The sequence below is a fragment of the Alternaria alternata genome (assembly GCF_001642055.1).
Source record: "Alternaria alternata strain SRC1lrK2f unplaced genomic scaffold CC77scaffold_10, whole genome shotgun sequence".
Lineage (NCBI taxonomy): Eukaryota > Fungi > Ascomycota > Dothideomycetes > Pleosporales > Pleosporaceae > Alternaria > Alternaria alternata.
In genome coordinates, this window is record NW_017306199.1 from 378,880 (window position 1) to 401,731 (window position 22,852).

Consider the following 22,852-nt stretch of genomic DNA (forward strand, 5'->3'; position numbering starts at 1 on the left):
CGCTAGCGAGAGGTCCTCTGGGAGTTGCCATGAATCGCGAAGGGTAGGAAATGAGTCTTGCGATGCCTGGTCGGTAGGGCGTCAACGAGTGGGAGCGGCGGTGTGTAGCAATCGGGGCGTCCAATGCGGTAGGCCCAGGAGAAGTGCTACCAATGCGCAGCACGAGGGAAGAATGTGTGGTTGGGGTGAAAGCACTGCATGAGTTCCTGTGCGGAGAGAGACGTCTGGCGTCGTGTACTCCATATGAGACGGCAGGCGCGCGGGACAGGGATCACGCTTGCAGTCTAGCGCCATCGAGGCGCTGAACCATTCCGCTTGCCTGCCCTAACTTTTTTCTCGTCCAACATTTGCTACTTTCACCTCAACACCCTCACCACACCGCACTACTACACGATTCACCGAACACATCACGCGCAATGGCTTCCGACAAGAAGGCTTCCAAGAAGTCGAGCGCCGACAAGAAGCAGAAGAAGACATCTGCAACCAAGAACGTCGAGGCTCCGCTTGACGTGATCAAGAACTTCCTCGAGCAGCAGGGAGAGAAGAGCGCTGCTAGCAAGCTCGAGAACTTTGCGCAATCTCTGCAGGATGCTGTGAAGAATGCGCCCGAGCCAATGGACGTGGACGAGGAAAGCGCGTCCAGCAGCGACTCGAGCAGTGATTCCAGCAGCGACTCCAGCAGCGAATCCGAGGCTGAAGCAAAGCCAAAGAAGGCCAAGAAGACTGCTGCGAACAAGGCACCGGCCAAGGAGGATGCCTCCAGCTCATCAAGCTCTTCCGACTCCAGTTCCGACTCCTCCAGCGACAGCTCCGACTCTGATTCCGAATCTGAGAAAGAAAGCGCGCCAGTCAAGAAGGCAAAGGCTGTAGTCAAGAAGGCAAAGAAGGCCAAGTCGGTCTCGTCTTCCTCTGCATCTTCCTCCAGCGATTCTAGCGACTCTAGCGATTCCGATAGCAGCTCCGAAGAGGAGCCTGCGAACGTACCCCTACCTGACTCCGATTCGTCCGATGCGTCAAGCGATTCCTCCTCGAGCGACTCAGACAGCGATTCCAGTGACTCATCTAGCGACAGCAGTTCCGAGTCAGAAGCTGAGAAGAAGACTACAAAGGCAAAGAAGAGCAAGAAGGCCGCCTCGGTCTCATCATCGTCTGCCTCGAGCTCTTCGGACTCTTCAGACTCTTCAGACTCCAGCGATTCCAGCGACTCTGATAGCTCCTCCGACGAAGAGCCAGCCAAGACCAAGAAAACAAAGAAGACCGCCAAGAAAGCTTCCACATCCTCCTCTTCAAGCGACTCCAGCTCTTCCGACAGCTCTTCAGACAGCTCGTCCGACTCCGACTCATCATCCGACAGCAGCAGCGACGACGATGAGAAGAAGCCCGCCGCCCTCGAGCGTAAGACCTCCGCCAGCGACTCTTCCGCCACTCTCCCTGCAAACTCCCCCGCGCCCTCCTCCAACAAGCGCAAGGCCAGCTCCCCTTCCGCCGACGCGCCCAAGTCAAAGCGCAGCCACGTCGAAAACCGCTTCCAGCGCATCAAGCCTGACGTCAAAGTCGACCCCAAGCTCGCTAGCAACGCCTACGTTTCCTACGATTACGCCGACCGCGCGCACGCCAAGTTGATTGTTACAAAGGGAAAGGGATTCACCAAGGAGAAGAACAAGGGAAAGAGGGGTAGTTACAGGGGCGGCATGATCGATACGAGCGGTGGAAAGGGTATCAAGTTTGAAGACTAAGCCTGTCGGTAGTGCTGTATTTTGTGGTGGATAATCCGCGAGGCATTCATGAAACTACCAAGAGGATAGACCAAAAACACGCGCCATATGCGCAAGGAGATGGCGAATACGGAGTTATGTTATACTAAAAGCAGCATACCCTTCATTGGCGAGACTATTGCCAGACTTTGGTTTGTAAGAGGTGGCATTACTCTCGAATTTATAGATTTGTAGACGTTGTGGTCTTGCATTTATTGCACAGTTCTAATACATCTGTACACTCCAGTCTATGCTACTCTGTCCATGTATCGTATCCACGTCCCACTCCGTCTTCATGTCGTGATGCACATGTTCCCCCATTGTTCTGTCCTGGTTTCGTTCATACAAATGCGCATCGTTCCTTCCTGTCATCCCAACAGAACCAATATAATTTACAGGATCCCCACCACACGCAAATACATCCTACAGTATATGCTAACACCTCACTTCTCCTCCTGATACTCAACCGGCAAGTTAATGCCCACCCTCCTCGCGCTCAGCCTGACCCTCTCCTCTTCCGTCATGCCCATACCCGGATTATATCGCTCGAGCAACGTTGAATGTGTGCGTTGCGCCTGTACGTATTGGATAAACTGTTCCGCCTGCGCAATTTGGCTTTGGGCGTTTCCAGTTGGGCTCGGTCGAGAGAGTGTTTGACGTATACGTTGCTGGAGTTTTGACGGCGAAGAGAGCTTTTGGTGCTGCGTGCGCGTTGTCTGGGGTGTGGAGGGGAGTTCGCGGAGGAGACGCCGGTATATGGATCGGATCTGGGGGGTGGGCGTTTGTGCCATTTTGTTTGTCTTATTATGAGCGAATTGATTCGGAATTATACGTAATTGTGGAGCGACAGTAGGTTTCGAGATTGGGTGTTGAAGAAGTCCACTGCGGAAGTGCTGCGGCGAAAAGATGGCAGTTGTAACGCTTGGACCAAGCGTGAACTTCATCATCCACCACCAGCTACCGAGAAGAACTTCTGGTGTGAAACGGGATGAATAAGTTACCGCCGAGTTCGCGTTATGTATGTCGGGATTGCATACAACGATTATCGCGCCAACATTCTACACTCCTCACACGTCCGCAATTGCGCCCGCAGTCCACCGATACTGCATCTCAAGATGATGCGCCGAACGCGAGGTTACGGATACACAAGCATTGGAATGGGGATGCCAGGGCGAAATTCAGGGTGACATCGCCCACAAGGAGTACACTGCATATGAGCAAGACAAGGAGTAATTTCCATCTGGAGTTGAACGAAGAGCAAAAACCGAACGTGACAAACGAGGAACCGCGACAGATGTCGATGCGAGAGAGACGCATGCGGAGAAGAGCAGGAATACATGGATCCTCGACAGCTGCATCCGTGGAAACTGCACCATTGCCAGCACGGATCAGGCGAGAAATCCGTCAGGAGATGGGAAATGTGGAAGCAGGAGGAGATGCAATGGGGGACGCATTATCGCAACTTGAGGCACAAGTGCCACAACAAGCGGGGCGGAAATCCAGAGATCGATTGGAGACTGGGCAAGCAGGGAAGCATGCGTCGTCGCAGCTTGAATCACAACTTGCTACACAACCAGCGTCTCGAAAGAAGCGAAAGGGAAAGGACCTTGAGCCAGAGCTGATACCATCTCCACCCTCAGCACCCCTAGGCACAAAACCGAAGTCCCAACCAACCACCGAGACTCCAGTCACTGCTGAATCACTTGCCCGAAACAAACTCCAAGGTTTCAACTGGTACTGGGACACCTTCCCTCCGACAATCGCCCAGAAAACCACCGCAAACACCTTCTTCAACACCCACGGCCGCGCTGCAAAACTCCTCCGCAGCGTCGCCCAGTTTCGCCTGTTCCCCGAATCCGATGTGCCAGAAGTAGCTTTCGTAGGCCGCTCCAACGTCGGCAAGTCTTCGCTCCTCAACGCCGTCATGGGCGCCGATATAAAAGCCCTCTTAGCCCGCACCTCCTCCACCCCCGGTTTCACAAAGACGATGAATCTGTATGGCGTCGGCGCAGGCAACGGCGTCACGATTAAGAAGACGACGCCGAATGGGAGAGAGAAGATTGTGGGGATTGGAGGTATGACGATTGTTGACATGCCGGGGTACGGAGAAGGGAGTTTGGCTAGCTGGGGAGCGGAGATTATGAAGTACATTACGAATCGGAAACAATTGCGACGGGTCTTTGTTCTGATCGATGCTGAGCATGGTATCAAGGATAAAGACCGCTCGCTGCTTGCTTCGTTACGATTAGCAGGGGTCAGCCATCAAGTCATCTTATCTAAATTGGACAGAATCTACATTCCTGATGCCAAGGAGATTAGGCGGCATGATGGGAAGGCGCTGAGGCGTCTGAGTCCGAAGGGTACAACCGAGGAACTTAGGAAGGCGATGGAGAAACTCAAAGCAGATATTCAGCCGCCGGTGGGTGGGGGTGCGCTAGGGGAGGTATTAGGGGTTAGTGCGGAGACAATGGTGGAAGGAAAGAGGTTGGGAGTTGACCACGTAAGATTTGCGGTATTGAAGGCAGTGGGGTTGGATTCGAAGTATCAGAAGGAAAGTGCGATGAAAAAGGAGAGCGGTATTGATCAGAACAGTCTGAGTTGGAAGTAGAAAGATGACCAAAGGCCATAATTTATACACCTCCCCAACCATGAGCTCTTCATAAGCGCCTTATAACTTCGCCCGCAGCTCGCGCTCTGGTATCTCAGGTAGAGGTGACTCCAAACTCTTTGGAATCAAATGTTCTACATCGCCTATGTTGAGATACCGTGGATGACATTGCGAGAGCGATGTTATGCCCAGCAACCGCATCGTCGTTTCCAACTCGTCTTTCATAATGTCGATAAAGTGCTCCACACCTTCTTGCCCGTATGTCAATGAGTACAGGAACGGACGACCCATACCAACAGCCTTTACTCCTAAACATAGAGCCTTGACTATATCTGTTCCGCGTCGGACGCCACAATCGAGGTAAACTTCCAAGTGACTGAAGACTTCAGGATTGTGGCGGCGGATTTCGAGGAGCGTAAGCAGGGAGGGTGGCGAGCTACGAGATGTCAGCACAATATCCAGTTGATGCAGATGATTGGATGTAGGAGTCTGGCATACGTGTCTAGATTACGTCCTCCATGGTTGGTTATTACGATACCATCTAACTCGTGTTTCATAGCTAATACTGCGTCTTCGGCTGTTTGGACACCTTTTGCAACGATGGGTAATTTTGTGGCTTTGCGTAGCCAGGCGATGTCGTCCCAGTTGAAAGTGTCGTCGATATACCCGCCCATTGTGCGACCCAGACCACCTCCTTTCTTATCGTTTGTTGCTGCTGCCCCACTGATCGCTGCTTTGGCGAACGTTGCTGATTCGACTTTTACACGCTCATCTCCTTCTCTTTTGCCTTGTACAGGCCCGTCGATAGTAAACCATACGCCCTTGATCCCGTTCTTTTCTGCGTCTTTGAGAAGAGCTTCCGAAGCCTTGCGGTCCTTGTTGACGTAAAGTTGGAAGAAGAACGGTATAGAATCTTTTTGTACGCTCCCAGTAATTTCCTTCATGGTAAACGATGCGTTTGTCGAAATACACTGTGCCACCCCATAGCCCTCACACCCCCTCGCCAATGCCAATTCCCCATCTGGATGCGCCAATCGCGCCATTGCAGCCGGACTTACGAAAAATGGTAACTCGACCTTTTGTCCCAACATACTCGTGCTAGTATCAACATGACGAATGTTCCTCAATAACCTAGGTCGGAACCAGATTCGGTCAAACATGCTCTTATTTGCGTCTCTCGTCACGAGATTTGTTGCACCACTCGAGTAAAAGGCCCATGCTTTCTTGCCGAGAACCTTTTCAGCTACGGCCTCGAAGTCATAGCTATTGATTAGGCTGGCTAATGGGGGTTTAGAAGCAATTGAGAGGGCCGGTTGGGCGGCTTCTGTTGGCGGCGGCTTTAAGAGATCGTAGGAGGGTGTGGAGGAGGACACCTTGCCGATGCATTTACTGGAATCCAGGGTCTTCGATATCAACGTGGGTGAGTGAACGGAGTTGTAGGTTAGCGAGGCGTCAAGACCGGCGTGTTTGGTTATTACTGGATGATGTTAGTTGTGGTTCCCTCGAACGGTATTGCTCAGTGCGTTAAAACATTCTTGAACAACACGAGTACCACTAATGGATACTCCAAACGTGCTGTTCTTTCTCGCGACAGCCTCCGGACTAACTCTGTTTGTTCAAGAAGCCGACACATGGTTCGCAATCGTTGTCAAGCACAGGTAGATATTACTTACTTTCATTGCCGCCAGGATGACTGGGAATAAATTCTGTTATGTCCCATACCACATCATCTACCACAATCCAGCAGTCCTGCTCACTCGCATGTTTCTTGATTTCTTCTACAGAAACAGCCTTTTCTGCCATGTCTTGGGAGGTCTTGTCAAGAAGTGTCGATACGTCAATTGAACTAAAATGACAACTCAAATTGGAAACGTTGGTAATCTATGCGAGGCTGTTAATTGGCGGCGGAAGTTACCTCGCTGGCTGATCTACCGATGCTGATTGCGGAGAAGTGGGTCCGGCGGAAACTCCGATGCCTCGCTGGGAGCGACGAGCCTCCAACATCTGCAACCGCGGCCGACATCACCACCACTTCCAGGCACCTGACAGCTACGGATTTTGGAGACCGAGAGGAGAAGGTCTCGCGAGCGCAATGTCTGCGTTCCGAGCCCGCGCAATCGGTCGAGATACCGCTCCGATGACAGGCGCGTGCGGTATATGAGTGTGATTCGGCATAGTTGTCTCTGGTAGCATATCGTTAACAAAATAAACTTCTGACTTCACACCAATCCGGTCTTCTCACAAACATCATGCGTATTCTTATCACAGGGGCCGCTGGCTTCATCGGCCAACTTGTAGCGAAAAAGCTTCTCGATGACGAGAAGGGCGCGCATTCTCTCATCCTGACCGACATCATCGAACCGCCCATCCCAGACGCCCGTTCCAGGAGTCAGACACAAGCCATCAAGGCAGACTTATGTACGGAAGCAGATTCCGTCGTTACCAAAGACATAGATGCCGTCTATGTCTTCCACGGCATCATGTCTTCAGGCGCCGAGGCTGATTTCGAGCTGGGTATGAAAGCAAACTTTGACGCAACCCGCGCATTACTCGAAGCTATCAGGAAGACATGTCCGGGAGTAAGAGTAATCTACGCCTCAAGTCAGGCAGTATACAACAACTCCATCACACTACCTGTTACGGAATCTCAAATGCCGACACCAGAGACGAGTTATGGTGCAGAGAAGATGATGTGCGAGTACCTCATTACTGAATACACACGGCGCGGCTTCATCGACGGTATCTCACTTCGCTTCCCTACTGTCTCGGTACGGCCAGGGAAACCAACCGCCGCGGCGAGTTCCTTCATCAGTGGCATGATTCGCGAACCGATGAATGGCATCAAATGCGTTATTCCATTAGAAGACAAGCAATGGCGACACTGGCTCTGTTCTCCTCGCATTCTAGTCCAGAATCTAGTGTACGCGGCTACAGATTTCGACATCAACCGCCTCGCAAAGTTCGACCGCTGCTTAAACTTCCCTGGCATCGGCGTCTCAGTGCAGGACATGATGGATTCGCTTGCTAGGGTAGGTGGTAGCGATAAGCTTGCATTGCTAGAGATGAAGGACGAGCCTACACTCAAGAAGATACTATATTCTTGGCCTGCGGAATTTGACAATACGAAGGCTTTGAATCTGGGGTTTGCGAGAGATACTGGGTTTGATCAGATTGTAAGGGATTATGTGGACGGGTTGGCGCCAAAAGCTAGTGTGAGGGGGGACGAGAGAACGAGCCAGAAGGTTGAGAATGTACGGGTGAATGCTGTTGAAGTAGCAGCGTAATGCTGCGCGCTGTAGTATAGCTAGAATACATCAATATCTCACATCTCAAGATCATGTGTCAACTCTGATTATGCTCGAATCAGTCAGCACGCTTCCATACGTATGCAGAATCTCTATCACATGGAACTGTTTCGTTCCTTATCAGAATAATCTATTTCCATAACTGAACCAACGTGTTGCGATTTGGCCAACACCAATGATCTCATACCTTCTTAATGCGTCTGCTGCATGCAGTGTAAACATATCCACAGCCCGTGACTAGACGCATGTGCTGCATGTTGGCACAATGCACCGGCTCTACATGAATAACCGTGATCGGCACAACCCTCGGACCTCCCCTCAGTTCCCTCAACAAACATCATCGCTAACTCGCCCAGGAGCCGACGGTGTACCACACGGTCTCGTCTCGAGTACATCTCGGTCAACACGCCGTGGTCTCTAGCCTTGGCTGACCACGACAACTGTAATCCACAAGGACGATCTTACCCGGTCGGAAGATATGTCGTACTGCGGGAATCCCCGCACCCCATGCCACACTAAACTAAATAATGCTGACGATTAACACAACGTGATATGGGGCCCTGGAGGGCTAGTATAAGAAGTGGCTACCCCACAAACCTGGGGTAGCGCCATCCACGCTTCCGCTCTAGAGCGCCTCACTACCCTCTTCACAATTCGCGCCGCTCTATCATCGACATGGACGTCGAAAAGCATTCTCTCGAGAAAGATCTGGCCTTTGAGCACATCGAAGCAACGAATGAGTCTCGCAACCCAGTACCGGAGATCCTACGCGGTCATACACCTGAGCAACTCAAAGCTCTCGAAAAGAAACTCGTGCGGAAAATCGATTTTCGAGCCCTGCCTATTCTAATCGTGCTCTTCCTGCTCAACGTGCTCGATCGAAATGCCATCGCTAATGCACGTCTCGGGGGTCTGGAGGCCACACTGGGCATCGACGATGTGCAGTATCAAACTGCTGTGATGGTATTGTGGGCTGGTTACATCTCCATGATGATACCATCGAACATGCTTCTCTCCATCTTCAAGCCCAGGCTGTATCTGCCAACAGTGGTCATCATTTGGGGTGTCGTGTCTGGTGCCACTGGCTTTGTGCAAAACCACGCTGGATTGGTTGCGCTCAGATTCCTGGTCGGTGTAACGGAAGCACCGTACTTTCCTGGATGCATCTTCTTCCTCTCATGTTGGTATACAAGAAAAGAGCTACCAAGCCGCATTGCTACTTTTTACTCCGGATATACCCTCTCTTCAGCCTTTGGTGGGTTGATTGCAGCAGGTATTGTCGATGGCATGGAAGGCCTTGGTGGCTATCCGAGTTGGCGCTGGTAAGTTGTGACTATACAGACGCATGTGAGACATACACTGACTTCGTACTCCCACACCTCTAGGATCTTCATCTTAGAAGGAGCCCTAACGATCATCATGGCCTTCGCTGGGTATGCTCTTCTGCCCAACTACCCTTCGAACACGCCTTTCTTGTCACCAGAAGAGACGGCGATGGCTCAATGGCGACTCAATCGCGAAAACGATGGTGTGGCAGACGAAGTGAATGATTCCGTGTTCGTTGGGCTGAAGCAGGCTTTCTCTGACCCGAAAGTGGTACGTACCTTCTCTGCCTCATGTTTTCTTCCCTGAACACTACGGTCGACGCCGTAAATCGATATCGAGAATTCTTGTCTTCGTATTTTTTGCTAACTTTAGACGCCATATCTAGCCGCTCCTTGTCTTCATTCAGACATGCGCCGTCGTATCGATGAGCTTCACCTACTTCTTCCCTTCTATCGTGCAGACACTCGGCTTCCCCCGCGTGGAGACACTTCTGCTCACTGCACCTCCCTACTTCCTGGCATTCATCTTCTCCGTCCTGAACTCGTGGCACTCCGGGCGTTCAGGCGAGCATTGCTTCCACATCGTGGCCGCATGCGTTATCTCCGCGGTCGGTCAGATCATCTCTATGTCAACATATCAAACCGGGCCTCGCTACTTTGCCATGTTTCTGCAGGCCATGGGGTCTTTCTCCGCCTTCCAACTCATTCTACCATGGGTCTCAGCAACGGTCGCACGGCCAAAGGCGAAGAGAGCGGTTACACTTGCACTGGCAACTGCTGTGTCGAATGCGACAAACATCGCTACCGCTTACCTGTACCCTGCATGGAGCGCACCGTAAGTATAACAGCCTATGCCATGTGAACTTTTGCTAACGACATAACGCAGTCTCTATCGCATGGGCTGTATCGTGTTGACAGTGGCACTCCTTTGCTGCGCAACCGCGTCATTGGTATTGCGTTTCTGGCTGCAGAAGCTGAACCGCAAGTCGGATCAGGTTGTGGGCTTGGAGGGTGTTGCCAATGGGCCCGGCCTCCTTTTCCGCTACACTCTGTAAACATGTTGCAAGCACAGACATGCGGTGCAGGTCGTAGTGCATTTTAATATTGCGATACCTCTCGAATTGGTATTGCCCTTACGCTATGAGGCGACACTTCCGGGCCGTAGCGAAATCTCAAGGTTCCACGTGTGGTGATCTGTGTGATACTATTACTGAGTAGGTTGAATCGATGACAGCAATTGCAGTGATAATGGGCGTCCTGAAGGACATCAGACGCAGGATGTCGAAAGGTCGCCGATTAGCACCTACCACCACCATCAGCTCGCATCCCAACCACCGTATGCATCGAGGTATCCTTAATATGCTGGTCTCGCTATCGGACTCTTCGTCGCGTTCGGAATCGTGTTACATCAAGGGAACATTTTCCGATAAGAAGTTAGCACCAGGCGCAAGGGCCACGGGAGGGGAAGGCGGTTTACCGTAGCCGAACCTCATCCTCCATCCTTCACTTCGATATGATACTACACCACGTTTTGAAACTCTAGATTTGAGCTTGGAAAACGCGCGAAGGATGATGTTGGTTTCGGCGAGATGGACGCGATGCCAACTTTGACAATGATGGTGTTACTCCTGCAGCGTGGGGGCTGAAGCCCGGAGGCTGAACTGGCAAGTGCGTCGCCAACGCTGTTTCAGCCTCGTCTACTCGAGATGCTGCGCCGCATCCTACATTTTAGTACGCCTATACACAGAAAAGCTAGACCATTACAAAATGGCTATAATGAACCACTGCTATCGACTACCTTTCCTAACTTACCATACTTGCTTTGTGCAAACATCTATTCCAAGCCCTACTTACCGCTTGCTCCGACGTACAGCGCATACAGCCGAACCCGACGAGCCATAAAGAGATGTCAACTCCTAGTAAACACACGTTGAACCGAAAGGTACTGCGAGACGAGAAGATATTCTTCTATGATCATATCCATGAGAGCAGCGAGCTTCCTGAGTGGTTCAGGTCCACGAGCCAGTACATGAGACATATACGTAAAAAGGCCCCAACAGACAGTAAGAAAGATTTCAAAGATGAACTCGAGACATTTCGAAACTCAGGGCAGGATGGGAAGACTGCTGTGGCATCAGGCTGGAGCCTGAAACCATCGAGGGAAACGGGATATATGACCAGAGAGAGCTTTGGCAAAAGCGTAAAGCGCACGTCAGCCGAGACTGAGATGGAGGCCACACTTGTCGATTGCCTGAGAGTCAGGGACCTGGCGATTGATCTGCGCAAGAAAAGATCGATAGAGAATCTCTGGGTGCCACTCCTGCTAGCGGAGTTCTTCAAGACATACAAGCAGGTGTACGACACCGAAGACGAGAACAGGTGTGTACTTGTATAATAGCTACAGATCCTCTTCACTGACTGTTTTCAGAGATCTATATCGTCAGTGGGAACTGTAAGTTGCAACGCATCACTTCTTTGAGCTCAGGCTTACATTCTTATAGCCATGTCGACCTTCTCTGGAACGGATGCCCATCGTGGGATACCTTCACGAGTCCAGTACGAACTGAACCGAAACCAGATATCGCGTATTTGTTCCCAATCATCGACGACGAATCTAAGATAGCGAAGGAATATCGCTTTGACAATGATGTCAAGAATTTTACGCTCCCTGTTCTCAGTGAACTCCGGAAGAGAGAACGCGTCATCTCATCGCCAAAGACCAGCTTGCTGAGTTGTGATCCAACAAAACCGAAGCATTTAGGTGCCTCAGACCTGGCGTGCTTTCCTTGGACTATTGTCGAGGTCAAACATGACACCGACAACAGCGGCACGGCAGAGTTTTGTTACTGTCAAGCCGCAAACGGGTCTGCCGAAGCACTTAAGATGCGAGAGGGGTTGGCCAAGAAGATACAGGACCCGAAATCCGACGCTCTTGTCATCTTCTCCTTCACATGCGTGGGCCCAAGCGTTCGACTTTGGCTCACATTCAGGAATACAGTGAGTACAACTATGGCGATGAAGATATCGCTCATGGCTAACATCCGTTAGGAGAGTAAGAACATTGAGATGCGCTGCATTTGGGCAACATCCCTAGAACTTACTTGGGGCGTCTTCGCACTGCGTACGGTGATTGATAACATGCATGAATGGGTGTACAAACGTGTGAAACCTGAGATATCCAGATGGATCACTCATGTTCGCATCGGTCCGAAGCCCAAGACCACCAACACACCCGACGGCGACGAAGTCGAACAACGAAGGAGAGCGAGGTCCGTCGCACCGCCACCCGAGGATCGACCCACAGTCTCACCTTCTGTGCAACCAAGACCCGCATCTGATTCGAAAATCTCTCGGACATTCATGGCAGGAAATACTGTACCAAGACAACCACTTACACCCAGCCCTCTGTCTCGACACTCGGCGCCACCACCTGATACTTCAAAGCCTGCATCTCAATCAAACAGTACTCCAGCATCTGCGAGGGCAAAAACCGTAGCAAGAAGTGCAAAGTCTCCTAAACCCCCGTCTCGACCATCAGCCTATACGATCGTCCCCCACGATAAGACAACCCCAGCCTCATCTTCTTTGCCACCGAAGCCAGCATCTTGTTCAAAGAATACCGCGACATCTTCAAAAGACATAGCTGCTCTAAGAGACCCAGAGTCACCCAGTGCCCGGTATCCACGGCGATCTAATCGACGGACCACTCTTCCCAATGGGTTTAAAGAGAGTGAAGATGGTGGAGATGATGCCGCTGATGACGACGATTTTGTACTAAGTGCTGGATCCAGCGACGACGAAGCTGATGAGGGATATGCTAGTGGCAGAGGATGCAAGGGCTCGAAGTCGAAGCGAAGAGTTCGTAAGAGTAACGTGGTTTAGGATGATGATTTGGGACACACCAACACAGATGATGATGACTGTACGAATGAGTATCATCAGGGAATGGTTCTCTTTATTTTGAAGTACTCACTACTGCTTTCGCGCGAGTTCTTCTCATGTAATATTCAATAGACCTTTTTTCGCAATGAATTCTCTTGGCATACTTCTTTTCTGAGGCGAGCAAGCAGTCTCTTCCGTTTGTTGTACATGACGAAAAGTTTTTCTTTTTCTAGAATGTAAGAAAATGGCCATCACAGCAATATCAGCCTGGTTGGTAGATTCGCTAAGGCGTGCATCGTGGCGTCGCTGTTTTGAGCGTACCAATGTAAGGAGTAGAGCTCTGTGCCACAGGCAAGGATGTTCATTGTTCAATTCCAGGAAGACAATACGGTGGAGTTTCAGCGGCATTCCTCATGTGACCAGCGAGGGACATATCTACAAGAATCGGCTGACTAGGAAAGCGGATTGAGGATTCGATGAACTGAGCCGGGGTACTCAAGTATTGATGAGCGAGTGTTGAATGGCATTCGAATGAGAACTTGGGCATCATCTGCACAATGCATCAAGAATAGATCTCAACGGCGTCTGGTGCGTGGTGCGTGCAAGACCGGAGTGATACCTTTATACGTTTTGCTGCTTGGTCTTCCTTGTGTGCACTTCTCATGACGCATCCGGTGTTTTGCGACCCATACAACAAAGTCGCGACCAAGAGGCGTGACACCTCGGGCTATCGACCAAGGCTCCACCATGCAGACCCTGAATAAGTTTGAATCTGTCACATTTCCGTAGGGCAGGCAATGAGAAGCGAAGATCGGCCGGTGCCATTCAACGGCGATGGGGGCCTTATTGGTAAGATGAGACGGACCCAGTGGTGCAGCGCTGGACGTCGAATTGTTAGTAGGGCAGAAGATAGGAGAAGTGGGGTCGGCGTTAGATGGAAGTAGCAGGAGAGGCGCCACATGGGGAAGTTGCGAATCTTCCCCTGAGGCTGAATCAGAGGCCGAGGATGGGCAGCGAGAGAGTGGACGCGAGATGTCGTGCAGGGCGCACTGACGGTGTTGTCGGCAAGGATGGTTTGTGTTTGCCCAGGTCGTTGTCTAGGCAAAGATGTTGTGGATGGTTCGCGCGAGATTTTCAGGCTAGCCCAGTTGACTCTAGCGCCGACTGCATCATACTGTACCAGCCTCCAGGCCAAACAAAGACTACTCTTTCCTTGGTCGATGAAAGCAGATCGACGTCTGCAACGCGCCTCTCTTTCGCTCAATTACTCTGCTGTCACCTTGTACCTTGGTCTCCAAAGCTCCCGCACCTCGACATGGCAGCTACGCGTTGCTAGAAAATCCTCGACGTGCCTGTACCGTCGCGTCGTGAGCTACACGCACACGTGCCCCTCCCACCCAGCATATCATCTATTACGCCTCGAGACCAGTTCCGGCCGCTCTCCCACGTATGGCAGCAGTAGCTGTCCCTCCGTCGCCCCAGGTTCCAGTAGTCATGTCGAACCGGCGCGTCCCCCTCGCCAACCTGCAAAACGCTACGAATTCCCCGTTACGCGCGACGGCTATAGGAGGAAAGCGCCAACGCTCACACGCCAGTGAGCAGCGCGACGTCCTCTATGGCCAACCGCCGCCCAAGAAACAAGTCATCCAAGTCGATGATGCCGAAGCCCATCGCCATGGCCTGGTCCGTCGGAGTGGGGCCCAGCCCACGGCTTTGACCCGCAAGCTGGAAGCAGCAAGAGAGTCAAAGGCCCCGTCCAAGCAGGCCGCCCAGCGAGCGTCCAACGACCTGGAGACGATCCGACAGTGGCAGCGTCACTATCGCAAGCTGTTCCCTCAGTTTGCTTTCTACTTTGACAGCGTGCCAGAAGCCCAGAAAGACAAGCTGATGCATAGGGCAAAGCACCTAGGTTCCGTACGTCTGCCATGTCCTATCCTACTCCCATCTTGCTAACAATCTTCAGCGTGAGGTCAATTTTTTCTCCCGAGAAGTCACCCACGTCATTACGACGCGTTCCATTCCTGCCGACCTCGATGGCAGCTCATCCACCCACAAGGGCACCGTCAACCCGGCTCAGCTGGAGAACAAGAAGTCCATCTTCGATGCCGCCCTGGAGAGGTCTGACCGCGGTGATATCCTGCACAAGGCTAAGAGCTTGGGCATGAAGATATGGTCCGTGGAGAAGTTGCAGCGGATGGTAGACACCATGTTCAACAAGGAGACTGGTGAAGATGCAGCTAGCCATCCGACGCGCCACGCCGTAGCCTCGCAACATCAGAAGGGCCGTCCTGCTGACCTACAGAGGCTGCTGCAAAACGAGAAGATGGATCGCGACTACGTCATGGCCTCGCAGGACATGATCCCTCTTCGTGGCTACTACGTATACGTGCACGACATGGATGAGGTCACCCGACCTGTTATGATCCGAGAATATCAGAAAGTGGAGAAAGAGAAGGGCAAGTGGCCACAGTTCCGTGCCTCAGGTAATGGCAAGTGTCCGTTTGTTGAAGATCCCCATTTCGGCCGCCGACAGCAGGAAGAGCAGGAAGCACGTCGAAGGCAGGCAGCCCAGGCTCCACGGACGCGTGCTGTCTCAGCCATGGAAGAGAAGAGTGCTCTAGTAGAGAACAACAACTTGGCCAGGCGTCCTAGTGCCCCTGCTGCCATCGTCAAGGAAGACCAGGATGCGGATGCAAAGCCCTTAGACCCCCCGAAGGGCCTCCCACCCAAGCGATGCAACACGGCAGACGGCCCACCACCCATGTTTGGCAGTGCTCAGGCTAGCATCCGAGCCATGCCCCGTTTTATTGCTGGTGAGCCAGTCGCGTCTGGTCTACACCAATCCAACATCACCTCCGCCATCCGCTCGCAGATGATATCCTCGACTGCTGCCGCGCCACGTGCTGGAAACAGCAAGGAAGTGAACCAATTGAAACGTAAGGTCCTCGAGAAGAACAGCGTACCGTCGGCGAATACGAATAGTGGCCATTCGTCCGTCACAAACGATGTGAGGGCTGCGCTCAGCTATGAGCATTCTCAACCCATGCGAGCAGCCAAGCGCAAGGCTCAGGAGAACATGGGTCATGCGCACGATGACGGTGACGAAGAGAGACAAGCTCGTAAAGCAGCAGCCCTCCGCAGGCGCAAGACTGCTGAGAAGGAGTTGAAGCCTGGTTACTGCGAGAACTGCAGGGAGAAGTTCAATGACTTCGACGAGGTACGAATCATGACTGTGCATTTTGCGAGCTATACTGACATTCCACAGCACATCCTCTCACGCAAGCACCGCAAGTTCGCAGTCACCACCGAGAACTGGGTCGAGCTAGACCAGCTCCTCGCCCAACTTGATCGTCGATGAGCCCTACGGCTCATGCAGACTACACGGCCACTCATTGCATCCCTTACGGCGTAATGCACGACCTCACTAATACCCACGACATAATTTTCTTTCGCAAACATCTGTTCACTTCTCGCCCCCGGGCGCATGGCATTACTCTGCGAGCGAATACCCGATTTCCATAAGCATTTTCGAGGCGCAGCTTCTGCCTTTCCATCCCTTTTTCTTGGCGACTATAAGCTTGACTTGACTCTCCGATTTTCCTTTACCACAGTATTAGGCCAACGATCTTCGATCCCTGGTGGGCTAACGATGCATGCCGTCCCCTTTGTATATAGCTATTGCGTCCAATGACCTTCGGGTCACAAATTTTGCTGGTTCATTTGCGATATGCAAACCGGCTGGCTGGTGGTGTGCGTGCGCGCGCGTGTGTTTTTATCAGTAAAACGAGGGTTGGTTGGTACTACTATGGAGGTTTGTAGAACATTGTCACACGGGAGAGGTGAGTATACTTGGCGACGAATAAGCGGATGAGCGCCATAATGGAGGCTTATGTTATATATCATTATCGTATCAGATATGTAGAAAACACTAGATATCAATGCGAAAGATGATAAGGTTGATTGGGTGCCTTTTGCTTTTTAAGAAGTGATGTTGGTGTGGTGGGGCGGTGATTGGTTGGTTGGGGCAGTTACACCTGATCACCGCTTCTACCTAGAACGACCATCAATAATCACTTTGCATGAGTCCATCTTCTTTTATTTTGTAATTCCTTCTTAGAACATTGAACGGTCTGTTCATTGTACTCACGCTGAACTCACTTCGCTCCGCAACGATACATATCCACTCACACAATGTCCCAATCACCAAAAGAGAGGATGCCAGAAGAAGACGACACAACAGAAGCGCCCCTCACCATGGCCGCGTCAGTCGTCTTGACCAACCTGCCGAAAGATGCTTCGAAAGCGCTAGAAACTGCCGGGAGCCTCGCTGTACAGAAAGGTATATTGGATTGTTTTTCCATTTCATCCATACTATGGGACGGGGATCCACCGGCGATATCACCCTCTTCGCAACTCTCCTTCCCCATCTCATTCCATCCCACCTACATCTCTCTCTTTTCTGGCCCTACCCCCCAACTCCACACAACTAACCACCCCCCTCTTTTCTCACAGTGACAATTCGTCTCCAACCTATAGGCTCAGCCCCGCACCTAACTCAACGCATTTTCAAGCTTGGCACAAACTCGACGTTTGCAACGATAGTGCGGTTCCTCCGGAGACGACTCGGTGTCAAGGAGCACGAGAGTGTGTTTTGCTACGTGGGGAGTGTGTTTAGTCCTGGGTTGGATGAGGGCGTGGGGAATCTTTGGAGCTGCTTTAGGCAGGGTGAGGAGCTGGTTGTGGGGTATGCTATTAGTCCGGCTTTTGGGTAAGGATTAGGAGACAGAGGGGGATGAGGGATGGAGGGTAGGGTCATGATGTTAATCTAGCATTTGGGCAGAGCGGATTATGAGTGCAGGGGAAGCGGGTTAGCAGGTGGGTTGGTTGGGAATGGTGCGTTGGTGCTGCAAGAGTCGAATTAGATGGTTTGGGAACAGAGTCTTTGAGGATGTGTATCGCTCTGTAGGACGTCGTCCAACAGTATACTGAAAAGGAACTGACAGGAAGCTACAAAGTCTTCCGTCCAACGAGTGAATAAAAGAAAAGCGAGTTATCTATACCTTGACTATGCCCCAGGAGAATTTATAATCCCCTTTCACAACTCATATTTGATAGATCCATCTGAATTACAATTATAACTATGCTCTCCCCTTGTACTTTCTATCAACGCCGCGCTTCCTTCTCTCGCCATTCCTCACACTATCCACCATCTCAACTCCAGGATTACATTACCAGCCCAGCTCATCACCAAACGTTGGATAACCACAGACTGTTACAATCACCAAAAATGTGTGAATACCTGATAACCCACTATAAGATATGTGGCTGCAGCCATCGGGAGATGTATCAACGATGCCAATACTACTGCGAACAGGCGCATCGTCGTTGTCTTAACGCGAAAGCGATCATCTTCCGTAGGTTAAATTTCGATGATTGCTGTTCCGCACACGGAGGATGTTAAGAGTTAGAGGATTGGCGATGCGGAAATGCAGAGAATGCAATGAGGAGTGATCATCAGAGACATGTACGATACCATCATTTGAGGTAGTAGAAAGATAGATGAACAAAACAATGATTCAATTGAACCAAAAGCTCACACTAAAACTAGGTGTGAGACTACGTATATAATGCCACCAACCTACAGGAAGATAAAGACACTCACCCGGGGCTAAAATGCCTTCAATATACCTCGCATCCTTGAAACCAGGAAACTCTTCTTCGAATTCCCTTCGCCGTTCACTTGACAAGCCCTCAACCTCCCAGCAACTCACCTCCCCCAGAACTTCCATCCCCTCGTCCAAATCAACACGACTGGTATTGCTCATATCCACGCCGCCCGCCTCCATTCCTCTCGGATACAACCGCTCCGTCTCCTCCGGGGCATACAACCTCACGTACTTGTACCCCACGACCTGTGCAAGTATATTGTGGTACGGATCAGTATGTAGAGGCGACACAGTCCCCTTAGGTCCAAACCAAGCATTAAGCAATGGTTCTTCGAGCTTCGGAACAGGTTTAATGTGTGTGAGGTGCGGGGAAGGGGCGGGTGAGGAGTAGCAGTAGTCAGGTATGCTAATATCGGCGCGGAGAGATGGGATCTGGGCGAAGAGGTCGTGCTGAGCTAGGTAGCCTGTCGGTGGTGGTGTTGGCGTTTGGCTGCCATCAGCACCGTCACGATCAGGGCTACCCACATTGTCCATGTGTGATGTAGCTGAGACCGCGTCTTTCGCGCCTTCGAGCATGTATGTCTTCATAAAGGCGCGGAAAGTGGTTATGCGCTGACCCCAGCCTTCGTCTGTGTAGCTCTTGCCCACTTCAACGGGTATGAGGCGTCTACCACCGAGTGTCTGCTCGAGCAAATATGCTGGGTTGTTCCACGGTCGCTCGTCGAGTGCGGGCCAGTGCTGTATCGCACCTTCGATGATAACAGGTGTATGCATAGCCGTGTCACCAACTCTCTTCTGGAAAGCCTCCAGACTGAGTTCTCTCGTCCGAGGTATCGCGTGTCGGATGGTGGGCGAGGGATTGGGTAGCACCGTCGGGAAGCTCGTTGGTACACAGGAGGTTTGACGCGAAAACGACAGCATTCTCCGTTTATTCGGGGGCTCGGAAGCGTCAGCGTCGATGTTGGAATTTCGTCCTGGAGGCGTTAGGACAGCTTTCAACGCTGCAAACCACAACTCCACGAGCTCCTCTCTCTCAGGTGCGCCTGTCAATATAAGCGTCATATCCAGTGTTCGTACCACGTCGTCAACCCAGGCATTCTTCTCAGCGGCAGCATGGCTTCGCTCTTCATCGTATCTACCCTTTGCGAATTGGCCATGCTGGTCGTCTACCACCTTCACCACCTTCCATAGACTCGCATCCGCGTATAGCCTGCGCCAGCACGTCTTCACCTCCTTGTACGGCACATCGTGTAATTTCTGATAGGCGAGCTTCAATGCTAGGTCGGAATCAGAGGGAAGCAGCGCCAGCGCAGCGCGTCCGCATTCGCGAATCGGGTCGGTTTTCTGCGTGTGGGTGAGTTCTTGACGGGTTAGTTGGATGATTTCGAGGAGCGTGGGCGCGTCATTGTTCATTTCTGACGTGCTACCAGATGATGGCGGGTGGGTAGGTTGTGCTACTGCTCGAAGGTTCAAGCTGTTGCTAATAGTGCGAGCTATGACCGTCGCGTCGCGCCCTGCAGCTTCCTTCCCGCGCGCCGTTGAGCAGCCAAGACACTGTTGAATAATATCCGAACGCTACCTGTTCCACAGGGGCTCCAAGCGTTGGATGCTGAACCACTTACTCGGTAATCAACGTTTTCGAGCGATTGCTTTTTAGCGTAAAAACCATGTTACATTCCTACGACATGTACCACGTACCCGGGTGCCAGGACCACAAGAGCCGAGAACGTCTATATTAAACTTCATTTATAGGTCGGCAATTTACCGCCGTAAACGACGCCACAGCGACGTCAAGCGTCGTTCGATATATTGTTATTGCTATAATACACATGCGTCTTGCTGCCCGACTATAGATCGTGATCTACTCTGCGACATCCAGCCTAAGATGTCTGATGGTTCCATGGGTATCGCGTTCGTAGCCCATCAATCGTAAATCCATCAACGCCCACCTACGTAGGTGGATATCGTGCGGGTACTGACTAAAGGAAAAGGAAAGCATTAGGCAAACTATGCGAATGCAAACGAGGCCGCGAAGGCCGGGGTATCACGCAGGGAAAATGTAAAGGAGGAACGGGTGTCGTCAACCAAGAAGGCCGCCGGCGTCCTGTAGGGACGGCACTTTGCGGCCTTGTTGGGGAGGATTGCGTCGTGTAGACGGGGGAGGCGGTGCGGAAGAGAGCAAGCCTCCAGGATCTTTTAGCGATGGTACATCGTAGCTTTGTTGTGTCGAGCGCGTCGATGTGCGTCGTATAGGCGCGTATCGTGTCTGGCAAGAAGGGGGACCGGCTGAGGAGCCTGAATGTGGAGATGGGGTCGACAACGCTTCTTCTTGCTCGCGGTCTTCGGACAGCAAGCCCCCAGGATCCTGCAACTGATTGGTGGGCCGGACTTGAGTCATCTCGTAGTCTTCGGACTGTTGAGAAAGTCGGGAGTTGCGTCGTGCTTGAGGCAGAAATGCGCGTGCGTTTGGCATGATCGTGTTTGAGGCTCTGGACCCTCTTCGTGGCTGTGACTGGGCTGCGAAGTCGTGCGCAATGACTGAGTCGGTGGGTGAGGGAGCTACGGCTGGATTCTCCAGGAGTCCACCCACGTCGAACCATGACACGCGCCTTGCACGAGGACTGGGCATCGGATCTCGTATGTCTTCGACTGTCATGCTTGGTCGACCGTTGCACGGAAGCATACCAGCTTCCTCATCAGGGAACTTCCAGTTGTTGTTTGTAAAAGGACCGGGTTGTCTGGACGATGATAGGAGGTCGAGGTCCGCCACGGGAGCCGGTCTTGGTAGGCTTGTCGACTTATCGAGCAGTTCAGGTTTTGTGCGGTATCCTAGTGACCTTGCAAGATCCTCATCACTGCTACCGGTCTGGTCCGTGAAGCGGCGTGTTGATCCTCGGCGTTCCATACTGTCTGTGGTAGATGGTGCTTTGAACTTTGGTTTCTTGACACCTCGGTCGCGAAGAAAGGAGCCTAGGACGATGGCGTTGGAAACGATGGTGGCAGCCAGAATCTCTGAAGAAGCGAATACGGTGCGAAACTGCTGTAGACCTGATCTTTGCATTACCAGAGGCATTCGAGCGCCAGTGACAACGATTAGAACGATCGATAAGGAAAACAGCAAGACAAGTGAGATCTTCCGCTTTAATGGCATGCTCGAACGCACGATGATCGGGATCGGAAAGGCGATAAGGAAAACGTCGGTGACGATGTCGCAAATGCCCATGGTGAGTAGCTGCGCGTAACCCTGTCGGCATTGCGGTCCTGGATCCGGGACAACTTGCCAGTAATGGGTAGTAGGATGGCACTCTGCGAGTGTGGCAATCAGAACCATGAGGAAGGTAACGACAAGAAAGATTCGTATGGCACGCAGTCCCCAATCGTATCCTCTCTTCCAGAAACGTTCCGTCAAGCGCTTCAGGAACTCTGAAACGGTGAACTTGGCCATCCAGATGCTAGCATGGGTTAGTCACACACTGATTCAAGTTGATGACTGCACATACAATAATGCATAGAAAATCCTCGCTGCGAGGACCATCTGAGAGCCGATCTCGCGGTGGCGGATGATGGTAGGGTCTGTCAAATTCGTGACGTTGACATTGTTGGTGCCCCAGATCAGGACCACGTGAGCGAATCCCATTCGCGCAAACAGTGGGATGATGCTGAGTGCCATGACCTTGTCCTCGCGGAAGAGTCTTTCATTACGAATATAGCGGCCCGACAGTCGGACTCCTATGATGACAGCGGAAAATACAGTGCACCACCAAGAATACAGGAGAGTCGGATTGTTGGCCATGCGGGTTCGGCGCAGCGGGGGAGAGTCATTGTAGATATCGCGTGATATTATCATGCTGCTGTTGAGCAGTCCTCACAGACTCTCGCCTCCGTAGAGGGGGAGCTGTTTGGATGTCGCGTGCTCAGTGCCGATTTTGAGTGGCAGCGGTAGCGGTGACGAGTTGGGAATGGCGATAGGTGAGCGCTTTGACCATGTCGCTCCTTCTGGCTGACGTTGCTGGCGTACCGAGGATCTGGGAGTGTCAAGTGGGTATACTCGCAAGCTAGGCTTGTAGCCTCGACGCGAATTTGTCGACGGTGCGACGATGTGCGGTGAGTGAAGATGAAGAGAGAGAGAGACAAGTCACCCGGCTGGGAGAGGTGTGATAAACGCAAGCCGCAGCGCGCGTGTGAGTGGGTCTTATCGCAACGGCAGACCTTGGCCAGGATTTCGGAGGTACGCCACATATTCGCTGGAGCCCGCCTCGATCGTCCATGGCGCGCGGACTGCCTGCTGCCATGCCCTGCCAACCCTAGCGTT

The 22,852-nt window shown here is 52.0% G+C and overlaps 12 protein-coding genes across 12 annotated transcripts; 7 read left to right on the top strand and 5 right to left on the bottom strand.

Annotated features, from left to right (window-relative positions):
• Positions 1-416: 416 nt before the first annotated feature.
• On the top strand, positions 417-1,736 carry CC77DRAFT_1031070 (hypothetical protein; the record flags this gene model as incomplete). Its single annotated transcript, XM_018526636.1, has 1 exon — positions 417-1,736. One exon carries the CDS (start codon positions 417-419, stop codon positions 1,734-1,736), a length of 1,320 nt encoding a protein of 439 aa, XP_018386062.1.
• A 461-nt stretch (positions 1,737-2,197) lies between these two features.
• On the bottom strand, positions 2,198-2,545 carry CC77DRAFT_1061221 (hypothetical protein; the record flags this gene model as incomplete). The annotated part of the gene is made up of 1 exon (XM_018528408.1): positions 2,198-2,545. The coding sequence occupies one exon, from the start codon at positions 2,543-2,545 to the stop codon at positions 2,198-2,200; it is 348 nt and encodes a 115-aa protein (XP_018386063.1).
• A 153-nt stretch (positions 2,546-2,698) lies between these two features.
• On the top strand, positions 2,699-4,451 carry CC77DRAFT_1020314 (hypothetical protein). Its single transcript, XM_018525021.1, has one exon. It carries the CDS (start codon positions 2,743-2,745, stop codon positions 4,360-4,362), a length of 1,620 nt encoding a protein of 539 aa, XP_018386064.1. The 5' UTR covers positions 2,699-2,742; the 3' UTR covers positions 4,363-4,451.
• Positions 4,317-6,248, bottom strand: CC77DRAFT_73095 (hypothetical protein). The gene is made up of 3 exons (XM_018532965.1): positions 6,036-6,248; positions 4,861-5,839; positions 4,317-4,798 (listed from the first exon to the last, which is right to left on the bottom strand). Exons 1-3 carry the CDS (start codon positions 6,163-6,165, stop codon positions 4,423-4,425), a joined length of 1,485 nt encoding a protein of 494 aa, XP_018386065.1. The 5' UTR covers positions 6,166-6,248; the 3' UTR covers positions 4,317-4,422.
• Positions 6,249-6,352: 104 nt separating this feature from the next.
• On the top strand, positions 6,353-7,690 carry CC77DRAFT_73103 (nucleoside-diphosphate-sugar epimerase). The gene has a single exon (XM_018532966.1). The coding sequence runs from the start codon at positions 6,612-6,614 to the stop codon at positions 7,644-7,646; it is 1,035 nt and encodes a 344-aa protein (XP_018386066.1). The 5' UTR covers positions 6,353-6,611; the 3' UTR covers positions 7,647-7,690.
• A 512-nt stretch (positions 7,691-8,202) lies between these two features.
• On the top strand, positions 8,203-10,133 carry CC77DRAFT_73129 (retrograde regulation protein 2). The gene is made up of 4 exons (XM_018532970.1): positions 8,203-8,989; positions 9,053-9,263; positions 9,379-9,827; positions 9,879-10,133. The coding sequence occupies exons 1-4, from the start codon at positions 8,343-8,345 to the stop codon at positions 10,045-10,047; spliced, it is 1,476 nt and encodes a 491-aa protein (XP_018386067.1). The 5' UTR covers positions 8,203-8,342; the 3' UTR covers positions 10,048-10,133.
• Positions 10,134-10,736: 603 nt separating this feature from the next.
• On the top strand, positions 10,737-12,884 carry CC77DRAFT_1050057 (hypothetical protein). The gene is made up of 4 exons (XM_018527609.1): positions 10,737-11,371; positions 11,421-11,444; positions 11,494-11,989; positions 12,041-12,884. The coding sequence occupies exons 1-4, from the start codon at positions 10,899-10,901 to the stop codon at positions 12,872-12,874; spliced, it is 1,827 nt and encodes a 608-aa protein (XP_018386068.1). The 5' UTR covers positions 10,737-10,898; the 3' UTR covers positions 12,875-12,884.
• Positions 12,885-12,904: 20 nt separating this feature from the next.
• On the bottom strand, positions 12,905-13,365 carry CC77DRAFT_73106 (hypothetical protein). The gene is made up of 2 exons (XM_018532967.1): positions 12,966-13,365; positions 12,905-12,912 (listed from the first exon to the last, which is right to left on the bottom strand). Exon 1 carries the CDS (start codon positions 13,280-13,282, stop codon positions 12,989-12,991), a length of 294 nt encoding a protein of 97 aa, XP_018386069.1. The 5' UTR covers positions 13,283-13,365; the 3' UTR covers positions 12,905-12,912; positions 12,966-12,988.
• A 1,003-nt stretch (positions 13,366-14,368) lies between these two features.
• On the top strand, positions 14,369-16,232 carry CC77DRAFT_1031076 (hypothetical protein; the record flags this gene model as incomplete). Its single annotated transcript, XM_018526637.1, has 3 exons — positions 14,369-14,788; positions 14,838-16,091; positions 16,140-16,232. 3 exons carry the CDS (start codon positions 14,369-14,371, stop codon positions 16,230-16,232), a joined length of 1,767 nt encoding a protein of 588 aa, XP_018386070.1.
• Positions 16,233-16,924: 692 nt separating this feature from the next.
• CC77DRAFT_1020318 (ubiquitin-like protein ATG12) lies at positions 16,925-17,936 on the top strand. Its single transcript, XM_018525022.1, has 2 exons — positions 16,925-17,213; positions 17,387-17,936. Exons 1-2 carry the CDS (start codon positions 17,066-17,068, stop codon positions 17,644-17,646), a joined length of 408 nt encoding a protein of 135 aa, XP_018386071.1. The 5' UTR covers positions 16,925-17,065; the 3' UTR covers positions 17,647-17,936.
• A 500-nt stretch (positions 17,937-18,436) lies between these two features.
• Positions 18,437-20,183, bottom strand: CC77DRAFT_1020320 (jumonji domain-containing 5). Its single transcript, XM_018525023.1, has one exon. The coding sequence runs from the start codon at positions 19,951-19,953 to the stop codon at positions 18,451-18,453; it is 1,503 nt and encodes a 500-aa protein (XP_018386072.1). The 5' UTR covers positions 19,954-20,183; the 3' UTR covers positions 18,437-18,450.
• A 378-nt stretch (positions 20,184-20,561) lies between these two features.
• CC77DRAFT_962625 (hypothetical protein) lies at positions 20,562-22,584 on the bottom strand. The gene is made up of 3 exons (XM_018535648.1): positions 22,491-22,584; positions 22,041-22,404; positions 20,562-21,992 (listed from the first exon to the last, which is right to left on the bottom strand). The coding sequence occupies exons 2-3, from the start codon at positions 22,385-22,387 to the stop codon at positions 20,621-20,623; spliced, it is 1,719 nt and encodes a 572-aa protein (XP_018386073.1). The 5' UTR covers positions 22,388-22,404; positions 22,491-22,584; the 3' UTR covers positions 20,562-20,620.
• Positions 22,585-22,852: the final 268 nt, after the last annotated feature.

Coding starts and splice junctions, on each gene's coding strand:
- CC77DRAFT_1020320 (XM_018525023.1), bottom strand. CDS start 19,953: ATGAACAATGACGCGCCCACGCTCCTCGAAATCATCCAACTAACCCGT.
- CC77DRAFT_962625 (XM_018535648.1), bottom strand. CDS start 22,387: ATGATAATATCACGCGATATCTACAATGACTCTCCCCCGCTGCGCCGA. Junction 21,993..22,040: donor AGGATTTTCTATGCATTATT/GTATGTGCAGTC, acceptor AACCCATGCTAG/CATCTGGATGGCCAAGTTCA.
- CC77DRAFT_73129 (XM_018532970.1), top strand. CDS start 8,343: ATGGACGTCGAAAAGCATTCTCTCGAGAAAGATCTGGCCTTTGAGCAC. Junction 8,990..9,052: donor GGCTATCCGAGTTGGCGCTG/GTAAGTTGTGAC, acceptor CCACACCTCTAG/GATCTTCATCTTAGAAGGAG. Junction 9,828..9,878: donor TACCCTGCATGGAGCGCACC/GTAAGTATAACA, acceptor GACATAACGCAG/TCTCTATCGCATGGGCTGTA.
- CC77DRAFT_73103 (XM_018532966.1), top strand. CDS start 6,612: ATGCGTATTCTTATCACAGGGGCCGCTGGCTTCATCGGCCAACTTGTA.
- CC77DRAFT_73095 (XM_018532965.1), bottom strand. CDS start 6,165: ATGGCAGAAAAGGCTGTTTCTGTAGAAGAAATCAAGAAACATGCGAGT. Junction 5,840..6,035: donor TCATCCTGGCGGCAATGAAA/GTAAGTAATATC, acceptor AACATCATCCAG/TAATAACCAAACACGCCGGT. Junction 4,799..4,860: donor GGAGGACGTAATCTAGACAC/GTATGCCAGACT, acceptor GACATCTCGTAG/CTCGCCACCCTCCCTGCTTA.
- CC77DRAFT_73106 (XM_018532967.1), bottom strand. CDS start 13,282: ATGCCGCTGAAACTCCACCGTATTGTCTTCCTGGAATTGAACAATGAA.
- CC77DRAFT_1020318 (XM_018525022.1), top strand. CDS start 17,066: ATGTCCCAATCACCAAAAGAGAGGATGCCAGAAGAAGACGACACAACA. Junction 17,214..17,386: donor GAGCCTCGCTGTACAGAAAG/GTATATTGGATT, acceptor CTTTTCTCACAG/TGACAATTCGTCTCCAACCT.
- CC77DRAFT_1050057 (XM_018527609.1), top strand. CDS start 10,899: ATGTCAACTCCTAGTAAACACACGTTGAACCGAAAGGTACTGCGAGAC. Junction 11,445..11,493: donor CTATATCGTCAGTGGGAACT/GTAAGTTGCAAC, acceptor ACATTCTTATAG/CCATGTCGACCTTCTCTGGA. Junction 11,990..12,040: donor GGCTCACATTCAGGAATACA/GTGAGTACAACT, acceptor AACATCCGTTAG/GAGAGTAAGAACATTGAGAT.
- CC77DRAFT_1020314 (XM_018525021.1), top strand. CDS start 2,743: ATGAATAAGTTACCGCCGAGTTCGCGTTATGTATGTCGGGATTGCATA.